Genomic DNA, 27,130 nt, shown 5'->3' on the forward strand with positions numbered 1-27,130 from the left:
ATGAGCAATGGCGCAATTTGAAACACACCTTCACGGTGCCTAAAAGGTTTCAACTTCTCTATCCTTTTGCGTCTACTACGGTTGCACGCTGGTGTGTGGCTCCTCAAGTGGATCACACTGTAGCCAAATTGAGCAGGGCTACTCTGGTTCCTACCGAAGATTCTCAGGTATTTAGGGATCCTACGGATAGGAGGCTGGAATCACTTGCCCGCCAAACCTATGTGGTGGCGGGTTCCATGCTCAGGCCTATTTTCGCCTCTGTCATGGCGGCTCAGGCTGTGGCGGACTGGACCAAGGTGCTCAGACGCACACTCGTGACTGATTCTGCCCCTCCCACTACCGTGGAGATGGTGGACCAGATTTATCAAGGGGTCATGTATTTGTGCGATGCGGCCTTAAATGAGGCCCCTTTGGCTGCGCTCCTGTCCAGTGTCGCGGTGCTTAACCGTCGGCTGATATGGTTGAAGAGCTGGTCGGCTGACCAGAAATCTAGAAAGGCGTGGCTGACATTCCCTATGCGGGGTCTCGTCTTTTTGGGGACTCCTTGGATGAATTGGTCAAGGGAGTCACTGGGGGCAAGAGCACTCTGCTGCCCCAGAATCATAAGGGCAAGTTTTTCCGTGGCAAGCGGGGTCCCGCCTCTAAACCTAATCAGGGGTCCTTTCGTGCCTTCAAGACACAGTTCAAGGGGAAACCCTTCAAGGGCCAGGGTGGCCAGAGAAAACCCTGGGCCGGCAAACAAAAATCCGGCCAAGCTGGTGCAGCGGCTCAGTCCGCCTCTGCCTGAAGGGGCGCCCTCACCCTTTTCAGGGGTGGGGGAACGTTTGCGTGGTTTCCTCCAACCTTGGGTGCTCCGAGTTTAGGACAGGTAGGTTCAGGAAATCATTCGATCAGGGTACAAGATCGAATTTCTTTCACGGCCGGCAGACAGATTCTTTCCCTCAAATCTTCATTTGACCCCAGGGCGGTTACAAGACCTGCATCAAACAGCACAGGATCTCCTCGCTCAGGGGGTAGTCGTCCCGGTGCAGGGACAGGTTTTGGGGGTTTTACTCAAATCTGTTCACTGTGCCCAGAAAGGAGGGCAAAGTGCGTCCGATTCTGGACTTGAAAGCTCTGAACCGCTTCGTGCGCGTTCGAAAGTTCCGCATGGAATCGCTCCGCTCGGTGGTGGCCCCTCTGAGTCCGGGAGAATTCCTGGCCTCTATCGACCTGAAGAATGCGTATTTACACATCCCCATTTTCAAGGGTCATCAGAGGTACCTTCGGTTTGCTATCGCGGAGGATCATTATCAGTTTGTGGCGTACCCTTTGGTCTCGCTTCGGCTCCAAGGGTCTTTACCAAGGTGTTGGCGCCTGTTCTGGGCCTGTTACGGGCACAGGGCCTTGCGGTCTTGGGTTATCTGGACGATCTCCTGTTAAGATCGAGTTCCAGTCAGAGCCTGTTGCGCGATCTGTCCAATACGGTCCAGATGCTCCAGGAGTTCGGTTGGACCATCAACGTTCAGAAGTCGACCTTGTCTCCTTCGGTTCGTTTCCCGTATTTGGGAATGGTTCTGGACTCTGCTCAAGCAAAGGTGTTCTTGCCGGAGGACAAGCTCCGGACCCTGCAGTCCGAGGTCAGGTCCCTCAGGGACAACGAATCCTCGTCACTCAGGACCTGTATGCGGTCCCTGGGGTTGATGGTATCGGCCTTCGAGGCGATAGTTTGCACAGTTTCACACGCGGTCTCTCCAAGTGGAGATCCTGGCCAGATGGGACGGACTACCTCAGTCCTTGGACGTGAGAGTGTCTCTGAGTCGCCAATCCAGGATGGATCTCTTGTGGTGGCTTCAGTCCCCGGGTGTTTCGGACGGGAAGTCCTTCCGGCCGTTACTGTGGACGGTGATTGCCACGGATGCCAGCCTGTCTGGCTGGGGTGGTGTCCTGGGCAACCTATCTGCCCAGGGCACTTGGTCGGAGGAGGAATCCTCCCTTCCGATAAACATATTGGAATTGAGAGCGATCGGGCTGTGCCTACTCCATTGGTCGGATCGTCTTCAGGGCCGTCCTGTATGGGTGCAGACGGACAATGCCACTGCGGTGGCGTACACCAACCACCAAGGGGGCACCAGAAGTGCCCGGGCAGCCCAGGAAGTGACCAGTATTCTGTCTTGGGCCAAGACTCATATCCCGGCGATATCGGCAGTTCACCTTCCAGTTGTGGAGAATAGGCAGGCAGATTATCTGAGCCGCCAGACCCTGGACCAGGGGGAATGGTCTCTGCACCCGGAGGTATTTCAGATGCTGTGTGCGAAGTGGGGATCCCCAGATGTGGATCTGTTCACATCTCGGCTAAACCACAGGGTGGAAAGGTTCGTGGCAAGAACGCAAGATCCTCTGGCAGACGCTGGTGGTGCCTTGGTATCCGTATCATCTGATATATGCCTTTCCCCCGATTCAGTTGTTGTCCAGGTTCCTTCGCAGGTTGGCCTCAGAACAAACACTGGTGATTCTGGTGGCGCCGGACTGGCCACGCCAGTCCTGGTACGCGGACATCGTTCACCTGGCCGTCGAGCCTCCATGGCAGCTGCCGATGCGGGAAGATCTGTTGTCTCAGGGACCGATCTTCCATCCTGCTTTTCAGTCGCTGACTTTAACGGCATGGCTGTTGAAAGCCAGGTCCTGAGAGACAGGGGTCTCTCCTCAGAGGTCATTCCTACTTTAATCAAGGCTAGGAAAGCCTCATCTGGTAAGGTTTATTACCGAACATGGAAAGCTTATTTTGCCTGGTGTCCAGGGGCTTCTCTCCTCGTTCATACTCGGTAGCGAGAGTGTTGGCTTTCCTTCACTCTGGTGTGGACCAGCGCCTTGCATTGGCCACGATTAAGGGCCAGGTTTCTGCACTGGCTGTTCTTTTTCAGCGCCCTGTGGCGTCTAATTCTTTGATTCGCACCTTCATTCAAGGTGTGCGGCACTTGGCCCCTCCTAGAAGGGAGCCTCTGCCTCCATGGGACTTGAACTTGGTTCTGTCCGTGTTACAACGTTCCCCATTTGAAAACATCAGGGAAATTTCATTACCTCTGCTATCTAAAAAGTTTGTGGTGGGTAGGAAAGTGCGCTGATTCAATATAGGGTGTGCTGCTACCTTAGAGTGTATGTTGTAGAATGGGTAAAGAAATCAGGTGCGCTGCCCTAGTGCATATGTGCAACATACAAAATGATGTAAACAAATAAACCAAAAATGCAATAATAATGCAAAAAAAATGAAAACGTATGCAAATCGTGTAAAACAAAAAATGTCCAGAAGGTGATAGTGATACACCAATGTGCAATAAACGTCCATATTATAAGTCCATAAATAAAGTGCAAAAAATGGTGACAAAAACTTCCAGCTTGGGGAAAGGTGAACTGTGATTGGAAGGTGCAAAGTCCCACCACCAGCTTGGCCTCTTACCAGAAGTTAAACGTTAAGGGCATATATGAATATGACCGCTCCAAAGGTCATGCAGCCAGGTAGAAAAGTTCCCAGAAATACAGAAGGCACTCTGACACACTCGTGCTCCCTAGACTCTTACCGGACAAAAGCCAAACAAGAAGCCTGGTTCTATGGTGATGAGTGGTCCTGCCGGGGGTTACTGGACTCTAGGATGGCTGATGTAGTTGCTTGTGTCCAAGAGGAACAGACCCAGTCAGAAAGCCTGACGAAAGAAGATCCTGCCAAAGGTGGCTAGACTCTGATTGGCCGCTGTAACTCCTTAGTCTGGTCAACCTCAATAATAGGGGACACAACAGAGGGGACCGCAATAGTGCATTACCAACAGTTAATTTTTATTTAAACAAATGGTTGCACTTACAGTTGTGAAGACAATAATAGCGAGTTCCCTCACGGAGGAGCTGTATGGCGGGGTCCGCCTGCAGTGCGGACCGCTGCCTGGTCTAGATGTGATGACGCGGCGGCGCCTCCTCTCTGACGCGTTTCTCCCGATAGGGCATCCACTTAGATAGGAGGTAGAGCCAGCGCCATCACTACCGCCATTATATATGCCCTGTAGCAAGTACTTCCGGGGTTCGGGACCCTCCCCTTCTTACCTGTAGACTGGCCACTTATCATACTCTTTAATAGCAAAGTCCAAATCAACCAAAAGGGGATAAGGGGACTCTTGGGCATCACCAAATATTGTTATGATGTGTGGTTACAGTCTGAAAGATCGGGATGTCCCCCGGAAGTACTTGCTTTGTTTACTTCCTGTTGTCTCATATCTATGATGCTGCTTCCTGTGCTGATGACAAAGGCATTTCCTGTGTAAGCAGGAAATGATGCTGCTTCCTGTGCTGATGACAAGGGCATTTCCTGTGTAAGCAGAGTATGTATTCCTCTCCCCAAGCTGGAAGTTTTTGTCACCATTTTTTGCACTTTATTTATGGACTTATAATATGGACGTTTATTGCACATTGGTGTATCACTAGTCACCTTCTGGACATTTTTTGTTTTACACGATTTGCATACGTTTTCATTTTTTTTGCATTATTATTGCATTTTTGGTTTATTTGTTTACATCATTTTGTATGTTGCACATATGCACTAGGGCAGCGCACCTGATTTCTTTACCCATTCTACAACATACACTCTAAGGTAGCAGCACACCCTATATTGAATCAGCGCACTTTCCTACCCACCACATTCTTTTTTAATTTTTTCAAAGTGCAGTAGATTCCACTACCATGGACATCTTTGAATATCATAGTACCAGAAAATTAACGGTGGAGGATGTGTTTGTGAAAACCATCACTGACCCCACTGATCTCAGAGGCATTTTTATGCGCCTCAAAAACATCATGGTATCTGAACTTCATGCATCCTGGGACATCGTCTTCCTGGAGAAATACGTCCAGGAGAAGATGGTCCCAAGGAGCTTGAGGTGGAACATCAATCCTGACCAGGGAGAACCTGAGATCCAAGAATGGTTCCAATTTTTCAACGGAGCTGGGATGAGTCTTTTAAATTTTTTAATTGACAAGAGGAGGAAAAAAGTTATTAGGCTAAATAAAGAGATTCTAGAGATCAAAGAGAAACTAACTCCCTTTATGCAAGAGGAAGCATATAAGGTTTACAATCAAGAGTTAAGAGAAATTCTCGCTATGGAAGAAGAAGAGCAGAAAATTAAAAAGAGGAAAAAATATTTCCGGGACCTGGAAGACTATAATACGTCTAAAGTCTTCAAATGGGAACTTAATTTAGTATCCGAAACTCCAACTGAAGGAGCTGTTACCAACCCTTCAGAAATGGAAGTGGCGGAAGAAAGGTCAAGACAAATCAGCATTGCTGAACCAGTCGCAAGCACCAGTGGGAATGTTACTTCAGGGACTTCCCTAAAGAGGGATACAGAGCGGAAAGGTCCCAGTAACAATATTAAGAAATTTAAACCCCTGAGAGAACAGCCATCTGGACATCAGCCCAAAAGGAAGTCCAGAAAAGATGAAAGTAGGAATAGGTATGAGAATGCCGCATACGAACACCCTAGGGGGGAAAGAAGGAGAAGGGAGTCAGACTATGAAGGATACTATAGAAGATCCAGGTCCAGATCTCCAAGAAGAGGTCCCAGGGAGCATTCTGATTATTACCCAGCAACCCCTCAAACCCCGAGGAATTTTTACCCTCCTGTGGAAAATAGGTATGAGTCTCTTAGGGACAACCAAGATGAGGAGGAGGAATGGATAAATGAGTACCCAGAGCAATCGCAAACCCCCATCAGCACCAAACCGCTGGGTTTTTTAGGCCGGGGCTCTGCCAAAGCCAAAAGAAAAAAACGACCAGGGGCTGCAGGGGAGGAACGTCCAAGAAAAAAGAACAAATAGAGGCAGGAGGCATCTTCAATCTGAGTGGGATTGACCTTACCAGCTCAGAAAAACAGACTCTGGGGAAAGGATTGAAATTTGCCCCCAAAAAATCCTTAAACAAGTTCGAGACGTTTTTGGACGTACACAAATATATTAGAAAACTCAACATCAAACGTCATTTCCTTGACAAGGCCCACGAGAGAAACTATGTTTCTTACAAACAGCCTACATGTATACCTACTAATCTGAGGAATGCTTCCCTCTTTAACCCCCCTGGGAAATCTAGCCACCATATCAAGATCTTCAGAGATGTTATTCTCAAGGAGTTGGAACAAAAAGATGCTTCCATTAAACCACAAAAAGATCTATGGAATGGTATTAAAGCTCTATGTGATAAAAAGGATTTGGTGATCCGCCCAGCGGACAAAGGCGGGGGTACAGTCCTATTAAAGAAAGAGGACTACATGGAGGAAATGGACAATTTGTTGTCTGATAGGACGTATGAAATCCTAAAGAAGGACCCTACCTGGAGCTATAAAAAGCAGTTAGAACGCATTGTGTCCAAAGGTCATAAGGATGGCATTTTAAGTAAAAAGGAGAAAGAACACCTAATACCTCTTGCACCTCGAATTCCTACCATATACTACCTACCAAAGGTCCACAAGAGCCTCATAAAGCCACCGGGGAGACCGATAGTTAGTGGCATTGACTCGGTTACATCCCGGATAGGGAAGTATGTGGACCATTTCCTCCAGCCGTTAGTTCAGGAGACACCGGCGTTCCTGAAGGATACCACCCAGTGTATCCAAGAGATCACTGAACTCCAAGTTCCAGGGAATGTGATAATGGTCACAGCCGACGTGGCCTCATTATATACCGTTATTCCCCACAAGTTAGGCTACGAGGCTGTCAGCACCTTTTTAGACCAAGATTATCACATCCCGTTAAATCAGAAGAAATTCATTTTAGAACTTCTCCAATTTGGTATGGAACACAACTATTTTTACCATAATCAACAATTTTACCTACAGCGGACTGGCGTGGCTATGGGGGCCAAATTTGCCCCCAGCCTCGCCAACCTGTTTATGGCTCTATGGGAAAATAGGAACATCTTCGCGGAGAAAACTAACGAGCTAGTGATGTGGCGGCGTTACATTGACGACGCCCTAATCATATGGAAAGGAGAGGAAGCAAGCTTACACCAGTTCATGGGGAAGCTAAATTGCAACAACTGGGGTATACGTTTCTCCTACCAATGGAGTACCACCTCTATAAGCTACCTTGACCTTGTGATATGGAGGAAAGGAGAAAGATTCATTACCAGCTCATACCAAAAACCGACAGACCGAAATGGCTTCATCTCCATCGACAGTTGCCATCACCCCATGTGGTTAAAATCTGTGCCCAAAGGGCAATTCAGGAGAATTAGACGCAACTGTACGGAAGATGAAGACTTCAAAACACAAGCTCAGCTTTTGAAGAATCGGTTTATTGAGAAGGGATATGACCGGAATGAATTAGAAGGAGAGATACGTGAAATTGCAACTCTCAAACAATCCGAATTATCTGTCCCTAGGGAGAAAGATAAATCAAAAGATGCTATGGGAAAATTTGAGTTTGCCTTCACAACTCAATTCTCCAGCCACTATCGATGGCTGAATCACATATTTCGGAAGCACTGGGGAATCTTACAACAAGATCCGTTATTGGGTCCTTCGCTTCCATCCAAACCAACAATGATCTACCGAAAGGCTAAGAACCTAAAACAAATTATAGCTAGGAATCCTGTTGAAAAACCTGCAACTCCTAAATTTTTCCCTAATCTTCAAGGATACTTCCCGTGCCGGAGGTGTAATATCTGTCTAAATGCTACTACCATTAAGACCAAGCAATTTACCTCTACCACCACAGGAAAGAGCTACCCCATTAGGGATTTTATCACCTGTCACACCAAAGGGGTAGTGTATCTGGTCACCTGTGAATGTGGGAAACAATATGTGGGGAGGACGATTAGGACTGCCAACATCCGAATAGGCGAACATCTGGCCAATATTCGGAAAGGTTTCCCTGGTCACAGTCTTTCGAAACATTTTGCCACCCACCACCATAAAAATCCGGGCAAACTGAAGATTATTGTAATCGAGAAGTATCAACCCCACTGGCGGGGGAGTAATATGAAAAGAGCAATTTCCAGAAGGGAAACCTTCTGGATATATGAGCTCAGAAGTTACAAGCCCCTAGGACACAACATTGAATGGGACATAAATGCGTTTATTAATAACAGCTGACATTTATGTCCCATGCTCCCTTTACTGGAAATCTGACCCATGTCCTTCATTTTTCCTCTATTAGTTAGAAGTGTGTGGGTCTCTGCATGGAGCTACAATATTTGTGACTAGGATCTTCTTCCACATTCTAATAGCTAGTTTTGAAGAAATTCAAATCAAAAAACTTTTTCCTCCTTTTTAATTTTAATTTTATTTTTTGAGTATACTATTTCAACTCCAATTCCACTTTTGGTAGGAATTTTTATTCATTTTTCTTTCAGAATTTCGTGTTTTAATACACCTAAGCTGGCGGGAAGCTTAGTAGTTACCCCACAGCTTTTTTATGATTTTTTATAAAAGCATTATACACCATCATACACTAGAAAGGGTTAAGTAGCCCGGTCAATTCAATGGAATTAAAAGTTTGTATGTTTTAATGTTTTTTCAATGTTCCTCAAGGCTCCTATCTATTTCGCTGCAATGATATGAAAGTTTGTAGAAGATATGCGGCATAACAATATTCTGTATATTAAGTAGTAGGTGGAGATCGTCCGCTTCCTCTTCCTATTGGCTGTTATGCCTGTGGGGGAGAGGAATACATACTCTGCTTACACAGGAAATGCCCTTGTCATCAGCACAGGAAGCAGCATCATTTCCTGCTTACACAGGAAATGCCTTTGTCATCAGCACAGGAAGCAGCATCATAGATATGAGACGACAGGAAGTAAACAAAGCAAGTACTTCCGGGGGACATCCCGACCTTCCAGACTTTAACCACACATCATAACAATATTTGGTGATGCCCAAGAGTCCCCTTATCCCCTTTTGGTTGATTTGGACTTTGCTATTAAAGAGTATGATAAGTGGCCAGTCTACAGGTAAGAAGGGGAGGGTCCCGAACCCCGGAAGTACTTGCTACAGGGCATTTATAATGGCGGTAGTGATGGCGCTGGCTCTACCTCCTATCTAAGTGGATGCCCTATCGGGAGAAACGTGTCAGAGAGGAGGCGCCGCGTCATCACATCTAGACCAGGCAGCGGTCCGCACTGCAGGCGGACCCCGCCATACAGCTCCTCCGTGAGGGAACTCGCTATTATTGTCTTCACAACTGTAAGTGCAACCATTTGTTTAAATAAAAATTAACTGTTGGTAATGCACTATTGCGGTCCCCTCTGTTGTGTCCCCTATTATTGAGGTTGACCAGACTAAGGAGTTACAGCGGCCAATCAGAGTCTAGCCACCTTTGGCAGGATCTTCTTTCGTCAGGCTTTCTGACTGGGTCTGTTCCTCTTGGACACAAGCAACTACATCAGCCATCCTAGAGTCCAGTAACCCCCGGCAGGACCACTCATCACCATAGAACCAGGCTTCTTGTTTGGCTTTTGTCCGGTAAGAGTCTAGGGAGCACGAGTGTGTCAGAGTGCCTTCTGTATTTCTGGGAACTTTTCTACCTGGCTGCATGACCTTTGGAGCGGTCATATTCATATATGCCCTTAACGTTTAACTTCTGGTAAGAGGCCAAGCTGGTGGTGGGACTTTGCACCTTCCAATCACAGTTCACCTTTCCCCAAGCTGGAAGTTTTTGTCACCATTTTTTGCACTTTATTTATGGACTTATAATATGGACGTTTATTGCACATTGGTGTATCACTAGTCACCTTCTGGACATTTTTTGTTTTACACGATTTGCATACGTTTTCATTTTTTTTGCATTATTATTGCATTTTTGGTTTATTTGTTTACATCATTTTGTATGTTGCACATATGCACTAGGGCAGCGCACCTGATTTTTTTACCCCTATCTAAAAAGTTTGCCTTTCTGGTAGCGATCACTTCTGCTCGTAGAGTATCGGAGTTGGCAGCGTTGTCTTGCCGCTCCCCTTACCTGGTGGTTCATAGGGATAAGGTGGTCTTGCGACCTAACCCGTCTTTTCTTCCAAAGGTGGTTTCGGATTTCCACCTCAATGAGGACATTGTCTTACCTTCGCTCTGTGCAAATCCTAAGCATCCTAAAGAGATTGCCTTGCATTCTTTGGATGTTGTCAGGGCGATCAGGGTTTACCTGTCGTCGACTGAATCCTTTCGAAAATCTGATTCTCTCTCTGTCCTTCCTGAGGGTCCTCGGAAGGGTATGGCTGCGTCTGCGGCGACCATTTCAAAATGGATCAGACAGACAATTGTTCAGGCCTATTCGTTGAGGGAACGGGTACCACCCTTCCCTGTCAAGGCGCACTCTACCAGGTCGGTGAGTATGTCCTGGGCTTTCCGGCATGAAGCCTCGGTGGTCCAGGTGTGCAAGGCTGCGACTTGGTCGTCAGTGCACACTTTTTAAAAATTCTACAAAATTGACGTTCTGGCATCAGCTGATGCCTCCTTTGGCTGCAAAGTTCTCTGTGCGGCGGTCCCGTAGGGGACCCAGGTTTTGTGTGGGTCCCTGGCTGTTGGGGTTGTTTACACCCTTGGTTTTTTGCTTTCCTGGGTTATTGCTCCTGTTGAGCTCTTTTGTTGTCCAGAAGGTTCCTTTGCTGTTCCTGTAAGGTTCCTTTCTCTGATATGGGTACTGCGTTGCCTTTTCTGATGGTTGCGTTTCCCACCCCTCATGTCTACACTGCTTTGGGACATCCCCATTGGTGAAGACTGTATGAGTGGACGGCGACTGTCGGAGGACGTAAGAGAAAACTGAATTTTTGTAAAATCTTACCGTAAAATTCTTTTCTCTGAGTCCTCCGACAGTAGCCGCCCCCGCCCCTCTTTTGGGGTTCTTATACACTTACACTGCTTGCTACCAAACTGAGTTGGGATGGCTATTGCAGGGGGGGGTATTGGACCAGTGGGACAGCCCCCATGGGTGTGTCTATGTAAATGCTTTTGTTTTAACAAGTCTTTTGCCTAGCTACTCCTAGGGAGAGGAAGTCAATACCCATTGGTGAAGACTGTATGAGTGGGCGGCGACTGTCAGAAAAAATTCAAGTTTTTCTCCCTAAGGTGGTGTCTGATTTCCATCTAAATGAAGACATTGTGTTACCTTCACTCTGTCCTAAGCCTAAGCATTCCAAGGAAATTGCTTTGCACATCTCCACTGTATGTGGTTCCGGTGATCAGGGTTTACTTGATGGTCACTGAGTCTTTTAGGAAATCAAATGCTCTTTTTGTCCTTACTGAGGGATCTCATAAGGGTTTGGCTGTGTCTGCTGCGACTATATCCAGATGGATAAGGCAGGCGGTTGTTCAGGCTTATTCATTGAAGGGTCAGGTTCCTCCTTTCCCTGTGAAGGCACATTCTACTAGAGCGCTGAGCGCCTCTTGGGCTTTTCGCCATCAGGCCTTAGTAGTGCAAGTTTGTAAGGCTGCGACATGGTCGTCTGTGCACACATTTGCAAAATTCTACAAGGTAGATTTGTTGGTGTCTTCGGATGCATCCTTTGGCCGCAAGGTTTTGCAGGCTGCTGTTTAAAGAGACTCATTTGTTTCTCTTTAGGGTTTTTTTTTCTTTCATGGGTGAGCTCCTGTTGTCCCTAGTTGAGCTTCATGTTACTCAGCTACGGTTATTTTTTGGAGTTTACGTTAACTATTTGTTTTGCGTTCTTCCCACCCCTCATGCCTACACTGCTTTGGGACGTCCCAATGGTCTAAGAAGCATAAGGGCTGCGTCTGCCAATGGACGATAGAGAAAACTGGATTTTTGTAAGAACTTATCGTAAAATCCTTTTCTCTGAAGTCCATTGACAGACGCAGCACCCGACCCTCTGATATGGGGATGGTTTGTGTCGTCTTATCACTGCTTGCGATGAAACTGGTATGCTGGAGCAGGGTGTGTGGGGTTATGCCTACAGGGACAGCCCCCGTAGGTGTGGTAAACTGTTTTTCTTTATCATACATCACTGGGATACAGAGCAGGTAATAATGGCAATCTGGGTTATACGCTACCTTTAGGTGAATGGACACTGGGAACCAATAGACAGGAAGTTCCTCCCATACAGAAAGAACCTCAGTTTTTTCGCCAGTGTCTTGAAGGTGGTGGTCATGGCTGTTAAAGCTCTTCAATCCTAAGAATGATGTCCCAGCTTAGGGGTGTTCTGATTGGATCCATTCAAATGGCTAAGTGCTAAAAGGATGGTACCCGTGCCTTGGCAGCTGAAGACCCGAGGTTCAGCCTGTAATGTGTTAAATCAAATAATGCAGCGCTGCTATTAAATAAATAAATGAGCATATAAATAAATAAATAAATTGATCATAAAACAACACTATTCCTGTGTGTTTTTGTGCAAACTGTGCAAAAAAGTGCAAAAAACCTATATATATGTGCAAAATCTTGCAAAATCACACATTAATCGATCAATAAATCATTCAAAAATGCAAATCAATTATAACAAGTCCATATAATGTCCATCAAATGCAAAATCAAACAAAGTGCTTCTGTGCTTCAGTGTGTGCAGGGATGGGGGTGACCCCGTCGTGGCTATCTACTTACCACAACACACTTGATCTCAGGCATTCAGGAAAAGTTACTGCAGTATGGTCATCGCCTTTCTGGACTGGACTGGTATCCTCAATCCTGTGGAGAGAGCCTTCCTGGTGGTCTTTTCACATCCGGAGTCCCTATTAGTTGGGCCCACCCGGCACAGGGCAATAGGTATTGGTTGCTATAGGTCGCTGGATGGGGACAGGATCTGCAGACTCCTGCTGTTTATCCCTCTGTGTTGTTCCCTGTTGCATGCAGGGGATGCCGATAGGTGATCCGATCTGCGTACCATTGCCTGTGGTTAGGAGGTAGCTTCTTCCTCTTTTCTTCTGGGTTACTTCAGAGACCACAATGCATTTCGCTCTCCTAGCTCCTAGGCTGTTTTAAAGCAGCATTAATGCTGTATTGGAGCCTATATGCTTGGCATATCCTGAAAAATCAGTTAAGGCCAGTTGAGCTGGTGCAGCATAGTAAACATGTCACATGCCTGCTTACTTACATAAAACACATGCCTGCATACTTGCATAAAACACATGCCTGCATACTTGCATAAAATGCATGCTTGCATAAAACACATGCTTGCATAGGTGCGTGTTTGCATGGGCACATGCTTGCGTGTTTGCATAGAGCATGGTTGCATAGACGCATGGTTGCATGGACACGTTTTGCATAAACTCATGCTTGCTAATTGAGTGGCTGCATGTTGTGTGGATGCATGTTTGCGGGAACACCTGTTTGCATAAACGCATATTTGCATAATACGCATGCTTACATTCATAAATGCATGCTTTCATAAACGCATATTGCATAAAAGTATATATGCTTAATTGCCTTGAACTGCATGCATATATGCTTAATTGCCTTGATCCTTAGGGATCCAGTAGATAAAAAGGTGGAATCCTTACTAAAAGCTTCCCTTGCCGCCGCTGGCTCTGCTGTTATACTCCCGAGTTCTTCTCTCTGTTCATATGCGCAGAGTACTATGGCTTAAAAATTGGTCAGCAGAATTCCCTTGTAAGAAACTGACAGCTTTGCCTTCCATGGGGAACGTCTCTTTGGTGAGGATCTGGATAAATATATCCAGAAAATTTTAGGCGGAAAAGGCATATTTTTGCCAGTAAAAGAAGGATTAAACATCCATCTTTTAGAGCTCCAAGTATTATGGTGCCTTCTAACAAGTCAGCTTCTAGGCAGTTCCAATGGCCTCAGCCGTCAGGGGTTAGACCTCAAAATCAAGGTCAGGAAAAACCCTGGGTCCAAAGGCCCCTTTTAATCAGGTTCCAAATCCACCTTATCAGGGCGTGCCCCCACTCGTTTGGGTGGGGGGAAGGCTACTACAATTCTCAGAAACGTGGGGAGGAGTGGTGCAGGACAGGTGGGTCTTGTAAACCGTGGCACGGGGCTACAAGATAGAGTTCCGAGAGTTTCCTCTTTCTCGGTTTCTGGGTTCAAATGTCCCTGTTTGCCAAGTAAAAGTCCTTGTTCCAGGCCCTGGAACATTTGTGGGTACAGGACGTGATTATTGGAGGTTCCACTAGCGAAAGGTTCACGGGTTTTTACTCAAATCTCTTTGCAATGCCAAAACCAAATGGCGAGGTAAGACCCAATCTAGATCTCAAAGCTCTGAAACAGTATCTGACCATTCGGTCTTTTCGCATGGAATCAATCCGCTCTGTGGTAGCTTCTCTAGGAATAGGAGATTTTCTGGCTTACATAGATATCAAGGATGCATACCTACATGTACCAATTTTTCAGGCTTCCTCAGAGGTTCTGAGGTTTGCAGTAGAATATTGCCATTTTAAGTTTGTAGCTCTACCGTTCGGTCTGGCTACAGCTCCCCGGGTATTTACAAAAATCTTGGCCCCGGTGTTAGCCTTTCTAAGGCCTCAAGGCGTCCCTGTCATGGGTTACCTGGATGAACCACTGTTAAAGAAGTCTGGTTCGGTTCGTAGGGAGGAAAAACTTTTCCTCCATACGACTGTGCATGATACTATTGGGCAAAATGGTGGCCTCTTTCGAAGGCAGTCCCTTATGCTCAATTCCACTTCAGACTGTTTCAGAACAGTAGTCTCTCTGCTTGGAACAAGCAGGTCCAAGCGTTGGATTCCCCTATGTTTCTTGCTCCTGGATGATTCTTCAACCTAAGCAAAGGAACCTAGAAGGTTGTAACCACAGATGCCAGCCTGATCAGCCTGAGGGTCTTTCTGTCCAGGGGACTTGGTCTCGGTAGAGAGACTCTTGCCCATCAACCTCTTGGAAACCAAGGCAGTCCGTTTGGCGCTGTGTCGTTGGACAACCAGGTTGCGGGGGTGTCCTGTCAGGATTCAGTCCGACAATGCGACCCTGGTGGCTTATATCCACCATCAAGGGGGCACCAGGAGCCAATTGGTTCAGAAAGAGGTAAGCCATATACTGACATGGGTAGAAGGGTATGTTCCATGTTTGTCAGCAGTATTCATCCCGGGTGTAGACAATTGTGGACAATTAAATCCAAGGTAAATGTGTCTCACTAAATCATAAATACATGTGATAATATGGTTCAACAATATAAAAAAATGTGAAAAAAGTCCATAAATTCCAAATAAGTGATAAGAGTGCTAGATGAGCCCCTTAGGGTAAATATTGTAAATTCACGTGTAAAAACAAATAGTGCTGTGATCAATTCATTCAAAAAGACACCTCCGTGATTATAAGGTTTCGCCACCAGATATACAAGCCTCTCACCTCAGTATCTGACCCAGGAGCCACCCAGGGTCAGAAACAGCAGTCCCCTGCAGGGGTGATATAAAGCCAGCAAAACGATATCTCAGGCGAGTCCAGGATCATGAAGTCCATAAATCCAGAAAACCGGATGAATATGAGGATAGAAAACAAACACAATCTAGTGCTCTCTCTATAAATCAATCAGAAAACGTTAATTTGAAGAAAGGGGTACTCACAATACACTCAATGGAGTCAGGCAAGGCAAACAAACAAGTCTCCAAGCGAGAGAGGAAAGGGAGTGATGTCCGAAGAACGGCTCCGCCCCCCTGTACACGTTACGTTGGCGCCAAGGGCTGTGACTTCTTCAACAAGGGGACCCATTTACCTTGGATTTGTTTGCTTTTTTTTGTAGTGGGATCACAATTTAGTGTTTGCAGCTTTATCACAGGTTTATTTTTGATAGTGTACATTTATTGCGCTGATAGATCTTTACACTTTTGGGTTTAAATTGTGGACAATTGGCAGGCAGACTTTCTAAGTCACCAGCAATCGTGTCCAGAGGAATGCTCTTTGCATCCTGAGGTGTTTCAACTGATCTGTCAACATTGGGGAACGCCCGACGTACATCTATTGGCAGCCAGGTTCAACAACAAGCTGGACAATTTTGTCCAGAACCATGGATCGCTATCGGAACAGATGCCTTAGTGACCCCTTGGTCACAATTCAGCCTCATGTATGTATTTCCTCCAATCCAATTTATGCCACGGTTGTTGAGCATAATTCAGGTGGAAGGGAAGCCGGTGATCCTGGTGGCTCTTGTGGAGGCCTTGGTTCAAAGTGGTTGGGAGGTTTGCCGTCGGGGAGCCATGGTTGCTTCCATGTCATTCAGATCTGCTCTCCCACGATCCCATCCTGCTTATGGTCGCTGAATTTGATGGCCTGGCTATTGAAACCAGAATCTCAAAGGATCGGGGGATCTCGGTCTTAGTTTTGGCTACATTGATTAATGCCAGAAAACCCGCCTCTATGAGAATCTATTATAGAGTTTGGAAATCCTATATCTCTTGGTGTGAATCCAAGAAATGGCATCCTCGTAAGGATGTCATTGGTAGAATCGTTGCTTTTCTTCAAATAGGGGTGCACTTAAAATTAGCATTAGGGAGCAATAAAGGTCAAGTCTCAGCCTTGTGGGTTTTTTTCAGAGTCCTTTAGCAACGCACTCTTTGGTGCGGACATTTTTGAAAGGTGTGATTTGCATGGTTCCGCCAGTTAAGCCAACCCTGTGTCCTTGGGATCTGAATCTTGTACTCTCGGCGCTGCAGAGGCAGCCCTTTGAACCTATCAGACAGTTTCCCTTGGTATTATTGGTAAGGAAATTGGTCTTTTCGGTTGCTATATTCTCGGACAGGAGGGTCTTAGAGTTAGCGGTTCTTTCCTGTAGAGAGCCATTTTTTTGATCCATCTGGATAAAGTGGTCTTTCGACCTCATCCATCCTTTTTGCCTAAAGTAATATCAGGTTTTCACCTAAACCAGGATATAGTTCTGCCTTCCTTTTTTCCAAATTCTCAAACTCCAGAGGAAAGATTGTTGAATTCACTACATGTGGTTCATGCAGTTAAAGTCTATGTGAAGTCATCTGCACTAATCTGTAGCACCAATGCCTTTTTTTTGTATTGCCAGAAGGGCCTAGGAAAGGCCAAGCGGCAACTACTTCCACTATCTCTAGGTGGATTTGTCAAGTCATTGTTCAAGCTTATGGCTTGGAGGGTAAGATTCCGCCTTTTTAAGTTAAAAGCGGATTCTATGGGCAGCGCATCATCAAGTATCTATGGCTCAGATTTGCAAAGCTGCTACTAGGTCTTCAGTTCATGCATTCACAAGGTTTTATCAAATGGATGTTAGAGCGGAGAAGGGGCTCAGTTTGGTATTAGCGTGTTGCAAGCAGCACTATAAGTTCCTATTCTTGCCCAGGGGCAGTTATGGAAATTCTGTGTCCCCTCCCCTCAAGGGCATTGCTTTAGGACATCCCAGATAGTCATTATTACCTGCTCTGTGTCCCGTGATGTACGATAAAGAAATTAGGATTTTTCCTACAGCTTACCTGTAAAATCCTTTTCTTGGAGTACATCACGGGACACAGAGGTCCCTCCCCTCTCTTTTTGGGATCTTCATTGCTTGCTTCAAAAACTGAGGTTCTTCCTGTATGGGAGGGGTTATATGGGAGGAACTTCCTGTCGGTTGCCAGTGTCCATTCACCTAAAGGTAGCGTATAACCCAGATAGTCATTATTACCTGCTCTGTGTCCCGTGATGTACTCCAAGAAAATGATTTTACGGGTAAGCTGTAGGAAAAATCCTCTTTTTTTCCTGCCTAGTACTACTCCAGTAGGGGGCAGCTTAACCCAATGGTCTAAGAAGCATAAGGGCTGCGTCTGTCAATGGACATAAGAGAAAAAGATTTTATGGTAAGTTCTTACAAAAATCTATTTTTTTTTCTCTGAGGGTGTAAGTTGTTTCTAGGTGCGCTCCAGTTCTTGGTTCCTGGTTTAGCTCCATGTTACCTGGTTGGCTAAGTTTAGCCTTTGGGGAATAACGTTTTCTCTGCGTTGTTTTCCCACCCCCCATGCAAATACTGCTTTAGGACATCCTAACGGTTAAGAAGAATATGGAGCTGCGACTGTCAATGAACGATAGAGAAAACTGGATTTTTGACTTACCGTAAAATCCTTTTCTCTGAAGTTCATTGACAGACGCAGCATCCGCCCCTCTATTTCTGAGTGGGTTGGGGTTTTTTTATTTCTGACACTGCTTGCAACAAAACTGAAGTGAGTGGGTGTATGCCTTCAGGGACTGCCCCATAGGCGTGGTAAAGCTTTTTCCTGCCTAGTGTCCTACTCCTGTAGGGGGCAGCATAACCCAATGGTTAAGAAGAATATGGAGCTGCGTCGGAACAGAGAAAAGGATTTTACGGTAAGTCAAAAATCCAGTTTTCTCTAAGTTTATTGACGGACACAGCACCCACCCCTCTATGTAGTTTTGATACTTCTGATACCATTTCTTACTAAACTTAAGGCCTATAGCAGAGAGGGTGATGTATACCAGCTAGGACTGTCCATAGACGTAGCCAAGTGTTTTTTCTGCCTAGTGTCCTACTCCTGTAGGGGGCGCTATATCCCTATGTTTCTGAATATAGAGCGCTTTGTTCATCAGTGGATTTTACGGTAAGTAACAAAAATCTTTTTTTTTTTTTTTTTTTTTACCCTTACTGCATGCTCTGCAATAATGTAACAAACCTTTTTGTTAATAGTATGCCCCCACTAAATACTTACAGTGGGGGAAATAATTATTTGATCCCCTGCCGATTTTGAACGTTTGCCCACTTACAAAAAAATTAAGGGTATATAATTTTTATCATAGGTGTATTTTAAATGATAGAAACAGAATATCAACCAAAAATCCAGAAAAAAAAAATACATAAAACAAATGCTATAATTTGATTTGCAGTTTAGTGAGTAAAATAAGTATTTGATCCCCAAGCAAAATATAACTTCGTACTTGGTGGAGAAACCCTTGTTGGCAAGCACAGAGGTAAGACACTTCTTGTAGTTGGTTACCAGGTTTGCCCACATCTCAGGAGGGATTTTGGCCCACTCTTCTTTACAGATCTTTAAATCCTTAAGGTTTCTTGGCTCTCTTGGCAACTCGAAGTTTTAGTTCCCTCCATACATTTTCTGTAGGATTAAGGTCTGGAGACTGACTGAGCCACTCCATGACCTTAATGTACACTGCTCAAAAAAATTAAAGGAACACTTTTTAATCTGAGTATAGCATCAAGTCAAGTAAATTCCTGGGAATTTGATCTGGTCAGTTAAGTAGCAGAGGTAGTTGTTAGTCCGTTTGAGCTTATTTTGTGTTAATGAAATTACCAACAGGTGCACCAGATGGGCAACAATGAGACAACCTCCAAAACAGGAACAATTTTTACAGGTAAAGGCACTGACATATTTTTTTCCCCACTCATCTTTTCTGGCTGTTTTCACTAGTTTGGCATTAGGCTAGGGTGAGTGTCACTACTGGTAGCATGAGGCAATACCTGGACCCAATAGAGGTTGGACAAGCAGCACAACTCCTCCAGGATCACACATCAATACGTGCCATTGCCAGAAGGTTTTCTGTGTTTCCCAGCACAATTTCAAGAGCATGGAGGAGATTCCAGGAGACAGGCAGTTAATTTAGGAGAGCTGCTTTGGGGCTGTTTCACTGCTAATAGTGCTTGGAGGAGCCAATGGATGGGGCTATGCATTGTAAAATCGTGGATGAGAACCTTCTTCCCTCAGCCAGAACACTGAAGATGGGTCATGGATGGGTCTTCCAACATGAAAATGACCCAAAACATACTGCCAAGGCAACAAAGGAGTGGATCAAAATTAAGGCCCTGGAGTGGCTTAGCCAGTCTCCAGACCCTAATCCTATAGAAAATTTATGGAGGGAGCTGAAACTTCGGGTTACCAAGTGACAGCCAAGAAACCTTAAGGATTTAGAGCCCTTTCACACTGAGGCAGTTTGGCTCTAAAAAAAAAAAAAAAAAAAAAGTGCCTGAAAAGCTAACAAAAACCTACTCCCATTAAAACCAATGAATACTTTCACACTGGGGCGATGCGCTGGTGGGGCAGTGAAAAAAATCTTGCAAGCAGCATCTTTGAAGTGATAAAGCGCCTCAAGAACGCCCCTCTCCATTGAAATGAACGGGAAACGCCTCAAAAGCACCTCATAATGGTTCTTGAAGCAGTTTAAATGTCTTACCTCTGTGATTCCAACAATGGTTTCTCCACCAAGTACGAAGTCATGTTTTGCTTGGGGATCAAATACTTATTTTACTCACTGAACTGCAACTTAATTTATAACATTTGTATCTTGTGTTTTCTGTATTTTTGATAGATTTTCTGTCTGTCTATAACTTAAAATAGACCTATGTTAAAATTATAGACCCTTTGTTTCTTTGTAAGTGGGCAAACTTACAAAATCTGCAGGGGATCAAATAAATATTCCCCCCACTGTACCGGAGTCCCATTCTAATCCAGCTCTGTGCCCCAGAGTAGCGATTCTCTCCTCAAAGGACAGATGGGCAGCAGTGGGAGCCATTGGCTCAATCAAATCCTGTGACAAGAGATCGGAGGCAGGGCTGAGCCACGTTGTCTGTGTCTATGGATGCAGGCAGCTCAGGAATGAGCCTGCACGAGTGCCCCCATAGGAAGCTGTTTCCTATGGGGACACTTGAAGAGGAGCATCCAGGAGAACCATCTGGGGACTCCAACACAGAAGAGAAGGTTCAGGGCTGCTCTGCGCAAAACCTTTGCACAGAGCACGTAAGTATAACATATTTATTATTTTAAAAAATAAATAAGGTTTAGAATTACTTTAACCTTTTTACACTTACATTTGCTTAGGCCTTTCTTAGTCTTGAGAATTCAGAGGAACCTTACCTTGATGGAATTGGCTACAACTGTGTAGCTCCGGGGAAGAGATTTATGCCTATGGACAACCTGTCTGGAGGAGAGAAGTCTGTAGCTGCGCTGGCTCTTGTGTTTGCTATTCACAGGTGAGATTAAAATCTCAGCGCTCAAGCAGCACCTTGCCAGAAAGACCATAATTCCTTGTGCCTGTCATTTGATCACACCTGAAAGAACATCAATTTAGGCTTAATTTTTGCTGCTTAAACTTATTTCAGAGACTGTATATTGCCAGTAAAGCTGAATTAAACATTCTCTATAGCCTCCATCTCTTAAACTTAGGCTCAAATCTTCTGACACTCAGATGGGGTGGAGCAATATTGCAAAGGCAAGTAAAGTTTGAATCAGAAATCCCACCCACATTGTCGAAGGGAAGAATCAGCCAATCCAATTTCTGAACCTCCGCTTCATCAGAAACTACATGACTTAGTGCGTAGACCATAGACATGAGCCAGGAACTAAAGGGAACATAAAGCAGCATTTACAGAAAAACATTTCAGAACTTTCATTGCTTTTTCAGACTTTCACAGCAAGATTGTTAGTATATCTTTATTCTAACATTTGAGTGTAGGTCCAATTTAAAGCATAAAGACACAGGAAAAAAAAATCTTTGTTTTTGCAGCTTTCGTCCTGCACCATTCTTCATTTTAGACGAAGTAGATGCAGCTTTGGACAACAGTAACATTGGTAAAGTAAGTCACTGTTTAAAACAAATTTTTCCAAGCATTCACAGCAGATCTCTGGGTATGTGCCCTGGTTGAGTTGGTTGGCTTAGCAAAGACTTGTACATTTTATTGCCAGACAGCTATTGAAAATCTGGGTTCCTTTAACCCTTTGCCGACTCTCCTTTGAAGTCTCGTTCAGCTCACAAGCTAAATTAGAATCAGTGGATTCTCCATTAACATTATCTTCCTCCATTAACATTAAACAGCTTGGATGGAGGAATCTGGCCTGCCAATTATTGCATTCAGATAGCTCCAGCATCTGAGCCTGTTAGAATACTTGAACAGTGCTTCTGATTGGATGTAATCACTGAATGGCTGACTGTTTTCTACCTGGCACCTTACATTTTTCATTTGAAGTTAGTTGATCCGGATGGCTCGAATTTCAGCCAGTTCAGCAGTGATCAGCTGAAATTTGGTTACTGCTTGGCCAGCTTTACCCTCCAAGAGGTTGTTCATGTAAGCAGTGCCCTCTAAAGAGTAGTCGGTGTGGATCGCTTTTCAGAGGGCATTTGAAAGGTGGTGAGGAGGTAATATGCCCCTTTCTCACCATCTGATTTAACCCACTAAATGTCGCCCTACCAGTCATGTGCTTTGTATTCTATTCTATAATCCCATAGACCCGCATTAAACACATTCGACAGTCGCAACGCCCACCAAAAGCATCATGCTGTTTAATTTTTGCCACAGCATGTGCACAGCCGTGAGCAGCTGCATGTCAGTGTTCAGGCTGTCGGTCCCGCATGTGAATGAATCTTAACTGTATCCCAAAAGAAATATGAACACCAGATTTTTTTTTTTTTTTGGCAGATGGCTGTAAAATCTAATTGTTTGGGCAGATACAGTAATCATTGGATAATAATTGATTGCTATTTTTGTAGGACGAAGATACTATTCATATTGATAATAATTTGCTTATCTGCATAAAGGTAACAAGCTACATCAAAGAACAGACAAGACAACACTTCCAAATGGTGGTCATTTCTTTAAAAGAAGAGTTTTTTTCCAAGGCAGATGCTTTAATTGGAGTGTGCACAGAGGTAAAGCCAAAATGCATACATTGGTCGGTTAGCTCTTCTGTATTCAGGAAGATGATTTATGCCTGAGCACATAAACATTATGCTGCAAGATATAAAATGGTATAAATTTTTGTCTTTGCATCTAATTTTTAAAATGTACCTGTTTTAATGCAATCGCTCCTATGCAGGTCAGGCCAATGAGAAACTGGAATTTCTCTTACGTCCTCTGACAGACGCAGCCACTTCATAGTTTCCTCACCGATGGGTAATGCACCCCCTCTACAGGAGTAGGCTAGGCAGTGAAACTTCATAGGAAAACTTTTCACTAGACACACCTCTAGGGGCTGTCCCTTCAGAAATTACCCCAGACAATTCGTGGATACTAATCAGTTTTCTTGCTGCCTAGCTGAGGAGTAGGACCTAGGTTCCCTGCTGAGACTCCGGTTTCAGTTTTATTTTCTTTGAGAAATGTTTATTTTATTTTTTCTTTACTCACTATCATCCTCCTGGTGACTTACAAGCGACAGCTGGGGTTTCGCACTGGATAATCTAGATCCTTATGGTCTCCCAGCCAGGCCAACGAGCGTGAGCAGGTTGTGGTCTGCCCAGGCCTCGCCATGACGATGCCCCGACGGAAGGGGACGAGCCTGCGAAGAGCACTTTCACCGGGACGCATCAACCTGGAACGCCCTGAGTTGCAGCGTACCCCTCTCGGGCTGACAACACCCCCACTCAGGATGGGAGGCGAGCTGTATCCATGGTCTATGGTATGGTGAGTGATGCTGCGCCCCCTGTGTCCATGGGACAGTCCTCTGTGGGGGTGATGTGGGCCCACTCCTGGGGATGTCAGAGCTGCGGTCTCTGTGATGTCCCCCTGGCCTGTCAGGAAAGGTCCTGCCCTCCCTGCTCCTGCCGGGGGCACTATAGCAGCGTCTAACGCCTGGGGGGGGGGTGTATGTCTAGTACCTTGACCTGGGGGGTTCCCTGTGGTGGATTGCTATAATGGCCTTGTTCCCTGGGCTCCTGATCGCTGGCACCGTTTTCTGTCCCCTTTTTTGTTGTGGGCAGTCAGGCTGCATCAGTGTAAGGGCAGTAGCCATTTTCTGCCTTGCTGTGTGTTGGCGCCGTTTTCGGGTGCCATCTTGGATGTGGGCAGGCCACGCTGTATGGGCTGTGGCCATTTTCCCTGTGCTTTCCCTATACTTTATATGGCACCATGTTTGTGTGGCTCAGAGGGACTTCGGCCTCTAGTGATGTTTGGTCACTTCCTCCCAGTCGGTTTCACTTTCTGCAGACAGCATGGAGAGTGGTGGCTGATCGATTTCTCTGTTACAGTAAGGGGGTCTTCAGTCCTTTTTGGGCTCTTTCCATACACATTTGGCTTCTATCAGTTTATCTGCTAGCTAAAGGGGGACTCCAGCGGTTTAGCGGTGCGGACCGCAATCACGGATTTAAAGGGCCAGTGTACCTTTTTTGATTCCTGTCTTCTCACTCAGATGGTGAGGAGGAGTCTTCCTCCGCTGCAGCGTGGGAATGCGCTCTGGTTGAAGCACTAGTTCGCTCAATCAGGGAGGCTTTGCGAATTGATAATGAGCCCACACAGTCAGGAAAGCAGGTTATCGTCGGATCCCGCAAAGCCCAGAAGTCGGGCCAGGTTTTCCCCTGCCCCGAGGAGTCTCACGAAATCATGAACGAGCAATGGCGGAGCATTAAGCACGTGCTGGCAGTGCCCAAGTGTTTCCAGCGCCATTATCCCTTTGCAGACTCAGTTTCCAATCGCTGGACGGTGTCACCTAAGGTGGACCACACTGTTTCGTGGTTGAATAAATCCACAGTGATGCCCGTGGAGGAGTCCCCGGTGTTTAAGGACCCGATGGACAGGCACATGGAATCACTTTCCCGCCACCTGCACTTGGTGGCGGGTTCACTTCTCAAGCCTGTGTTCGCCTCCATGCTGGTTTTTCAGACGGTCAAGAAATGGATTGAGGTGCTTAAGAGCAACCTGCTGACTGAGTCGGTTCCCCCAACTCTCATTGAGCTCACGGATCAAATTGCCCAGGCCTTGGGGTATCTGTGTGACACGGCTTTGGACGAGGCTCCCCTGGTCGCAAGATTGTCTGTGGTGGGGATTGCTTTTCGCGGCATGGTGTTGCTGAAGAGCTGGTCGGCGGACCAAGCATCTAAGAAGACCGTGTGTGATCTCCCTTTTTTGGGGGAAAGCCTTTTTGGTGACTTTGGATGAGATGATCAAGGGTCTCACTGGGGGTAAGAGTACTCTTCTTCCCCAGTCCACGAAGGGTAAGGCATTCCGCAGTAGGGGGGGCCCCTCCTTCAAGGCTAATCGGGGGCTTTTTCGTGCCTCAGGGGCACAGGAAAAAGGTAGACAGTTCAAAGCCTCCGGTGGCAACAAGAAGGCTTGGTCAGGTAAGCCCAAGGCCGGTTAGTCCGGTGCTGCGGCCAAGTCTTCTTTCACATGAAGGGACGCCCTCATCTGGCTCATGTTGTGGGGGGACATCTGCGTTACTTTCAGGAACCCTGAACGTCTCTGATTCTAGACAAATGGGTTCACAAACTGATTTGTACAGGGTACAAGATCGAATTTCAATCTCGTCCCGCAGACAGGTTCCTTCCGATAAAATCTCCGTCTGTCCCCGGATCGTTTAAAGGATCTAAAGGGGGCCCTCACACAGGGCGTTATTGTCCCGGTTCCTCAGCGGGACAGGTTTCGAGGTTTTTACTCAAACCTGTTCACATTTTTTACTCAAACCCGTTCACGGTGCCCAGAAAGGAGGGCAAGGTGCATCCAATCCTGGACCTCAAGTCTCTGAACTACTTTGTACGGTTTCAGATGGAATCCATCCGGTCGGTGGTGGCGTCTTTAAATCAAAGGGATTTTCTGGCCTCCATAGATTTAAAGGATGCGTACTTGCCCGTCCTTATCTACGAAGTTTACCAGCGCTTTCTCTGATTTGCTGTGGGGGAGGAGCATTTTCAATTTGTGGCATTACCCTTTGGTCTAGCTTCAGCTCCTAGGGTCTTCACCAAGGTTTTGGCCCCTGTGCTGGCTCTGCTGCGCAAGAAGGGGATTGCGGTCCTCGGGTATCTGGACGATCTCCTGTTGCGGGCAAGTTCATGTGCCACTTGGGCGATCTGACAGTCACGTTTCAGATGCTCAGGGAGTTCGAGTGGACCATCAACGTCCAGAAGTCGGCACTGACCCTGTCAGTATATCTGAATTATCTGGGCATGTTCTTGGACTCCGCTCAAGCGAAGGTTTTCTCCCAGCGGAAAAAATTAAGACCTTGCAGAGCGAGATCAGGGCCCTCAGGGACAGCGATCTCTCCTCCCTGCATATCTGTATGATCTTCCTGGGGCTGATGGTGTTGGCCTTCGAGGCGATCCCGTTTGCCCAGTTTCACACGAGGACTCTGCAAGCCGAGATCCTTGCCAAATGGAACAAGGACCCTCATTCTTTGGACAGAATGGTTTGTTTGAGCCTTCGCACGAGGTTGGAGCTTTGGTGGTGGCTTATGTCGCCCGCTCAGGTAGCCAGGGCAAGTCTTTTCTGCCTCTGTTGTGGAAGGTGATCACCACGGATGCCAGCCTGATGGGCTGGGGTGGAGTACTGGGCACTCTGGCGCCTCGTTTGCACGGTTACCCGGTTCTGGTTCAAACTGACAATGCCATGGCTGTGGCTTACATCGATTACCAAGGGGGCACCAGGAGGGCCCGGGATTCCAACTTGGGCCAAGGCACACGTTCCAGCTCTCTCTGCTGTTCTGAGTCGTCATTCCTTGGATCAGGAGGAATGGTCCCTGCATCCGGAGGTGTTCCGTCTCATGTGTTCCCGGTGGGGGGACACCGGAAGTTCATCTGTTCGCGTCTCATCTGAACAGAAAGGTGGAAAGGTTTATGGCCAGGGCTCGAGATCCTCTGGCAGACGCCTCAGACTCGTTGGTCGTGTCTTGGCACCGGTGTCGGCCTTTTTATGCCTTTCCCCCGATTCAACTGATGCCTACACTGCTTTGGGACGTCTCATTTGTGAGGAAACTATGAAATGGCTGCGTCTATCAGAGGACGTAAGAGAAAATAGAATTTTTGGAGGAACTTATCGTAAAATTATTTTCTCTGAGTCCTCTGAGAGACGCAGCCCCCCCCCCCTCTATTTTGGGGTTGGTTGTGTTTTCCTTCACTGCTTGCTACGAAACTGATTAGTAAGCACGATGTATGAAGGGACAGCCCCTAGAGGTGTGTCTAGTGAAAAGTTTTCCTATGAAGTTTCACTGCCTAGCCTACTCCTGTAGAGGGCACATTACCCATTTGTGAGGAAACTATGAAATTGCAGCGTCTGTCAGAGGACTCAGAGAAAATAATTTTACGGTAAGTTCTTACAAAAATTCTATGTTTTAACTTACCATAAAATCCATTTCTCACGCAGCTCCTGATTCTTCTTAACCATTGGGTTATACTGCCCACAGTAAAAAGCTTGACTATGCCTATGGGCAGTCCCAGGGGGTATACACCCACTCTTAGCTATAGGCACTCCATTTTTTGTTACAGTTTTAGAAGAAAGCTAACTCCACAAAGGGGTGGGTGCTGATAAGTTATAAATCCCATTTTCTCTTTT

General features: G+C 46.1%; 1 protein-coding gene across 1 annotated transcript in view; it reads left to right on the plus strand.

Annotated features, from left to right (window-relative positions):
• SMC1B (structural maintenance of chromosomes 1B) overlaps positions 1–27,130 on the plus strand; it is a 512,286-nt gene that overhangs the window by 473,391 nt on the left and 11,765 nt on the right. The window contains exons 22-24 of the mRNA XM_082255760.1: positions 20,700–20,851; positions 21,385–21,454; positions 22,414–22,524. Coding sequence (XP_082111886.1) covers positions 20,700–20,851; positions 21,385–21,454; positions 22,414–22,524 — 333 coding nt within the window. The remainder of the gene's footprint in view (positions 1–20,699; positions 20,852–21,384; positions 21,455–22,413; positions 22,525–27,130) is intronic.

This window comes from Pelophylax lessonae (genome assembly GCF_965119305.1).
Source record: "Pelophylax lessonae genome assembly, chromosome: 4".
Classification (NCBI taxonomy): Eukaryota; Metazoa; Chordata; class Amphibia; order Anura; family Ranidae; genus Pelophylax; species Pelophylax lessonae.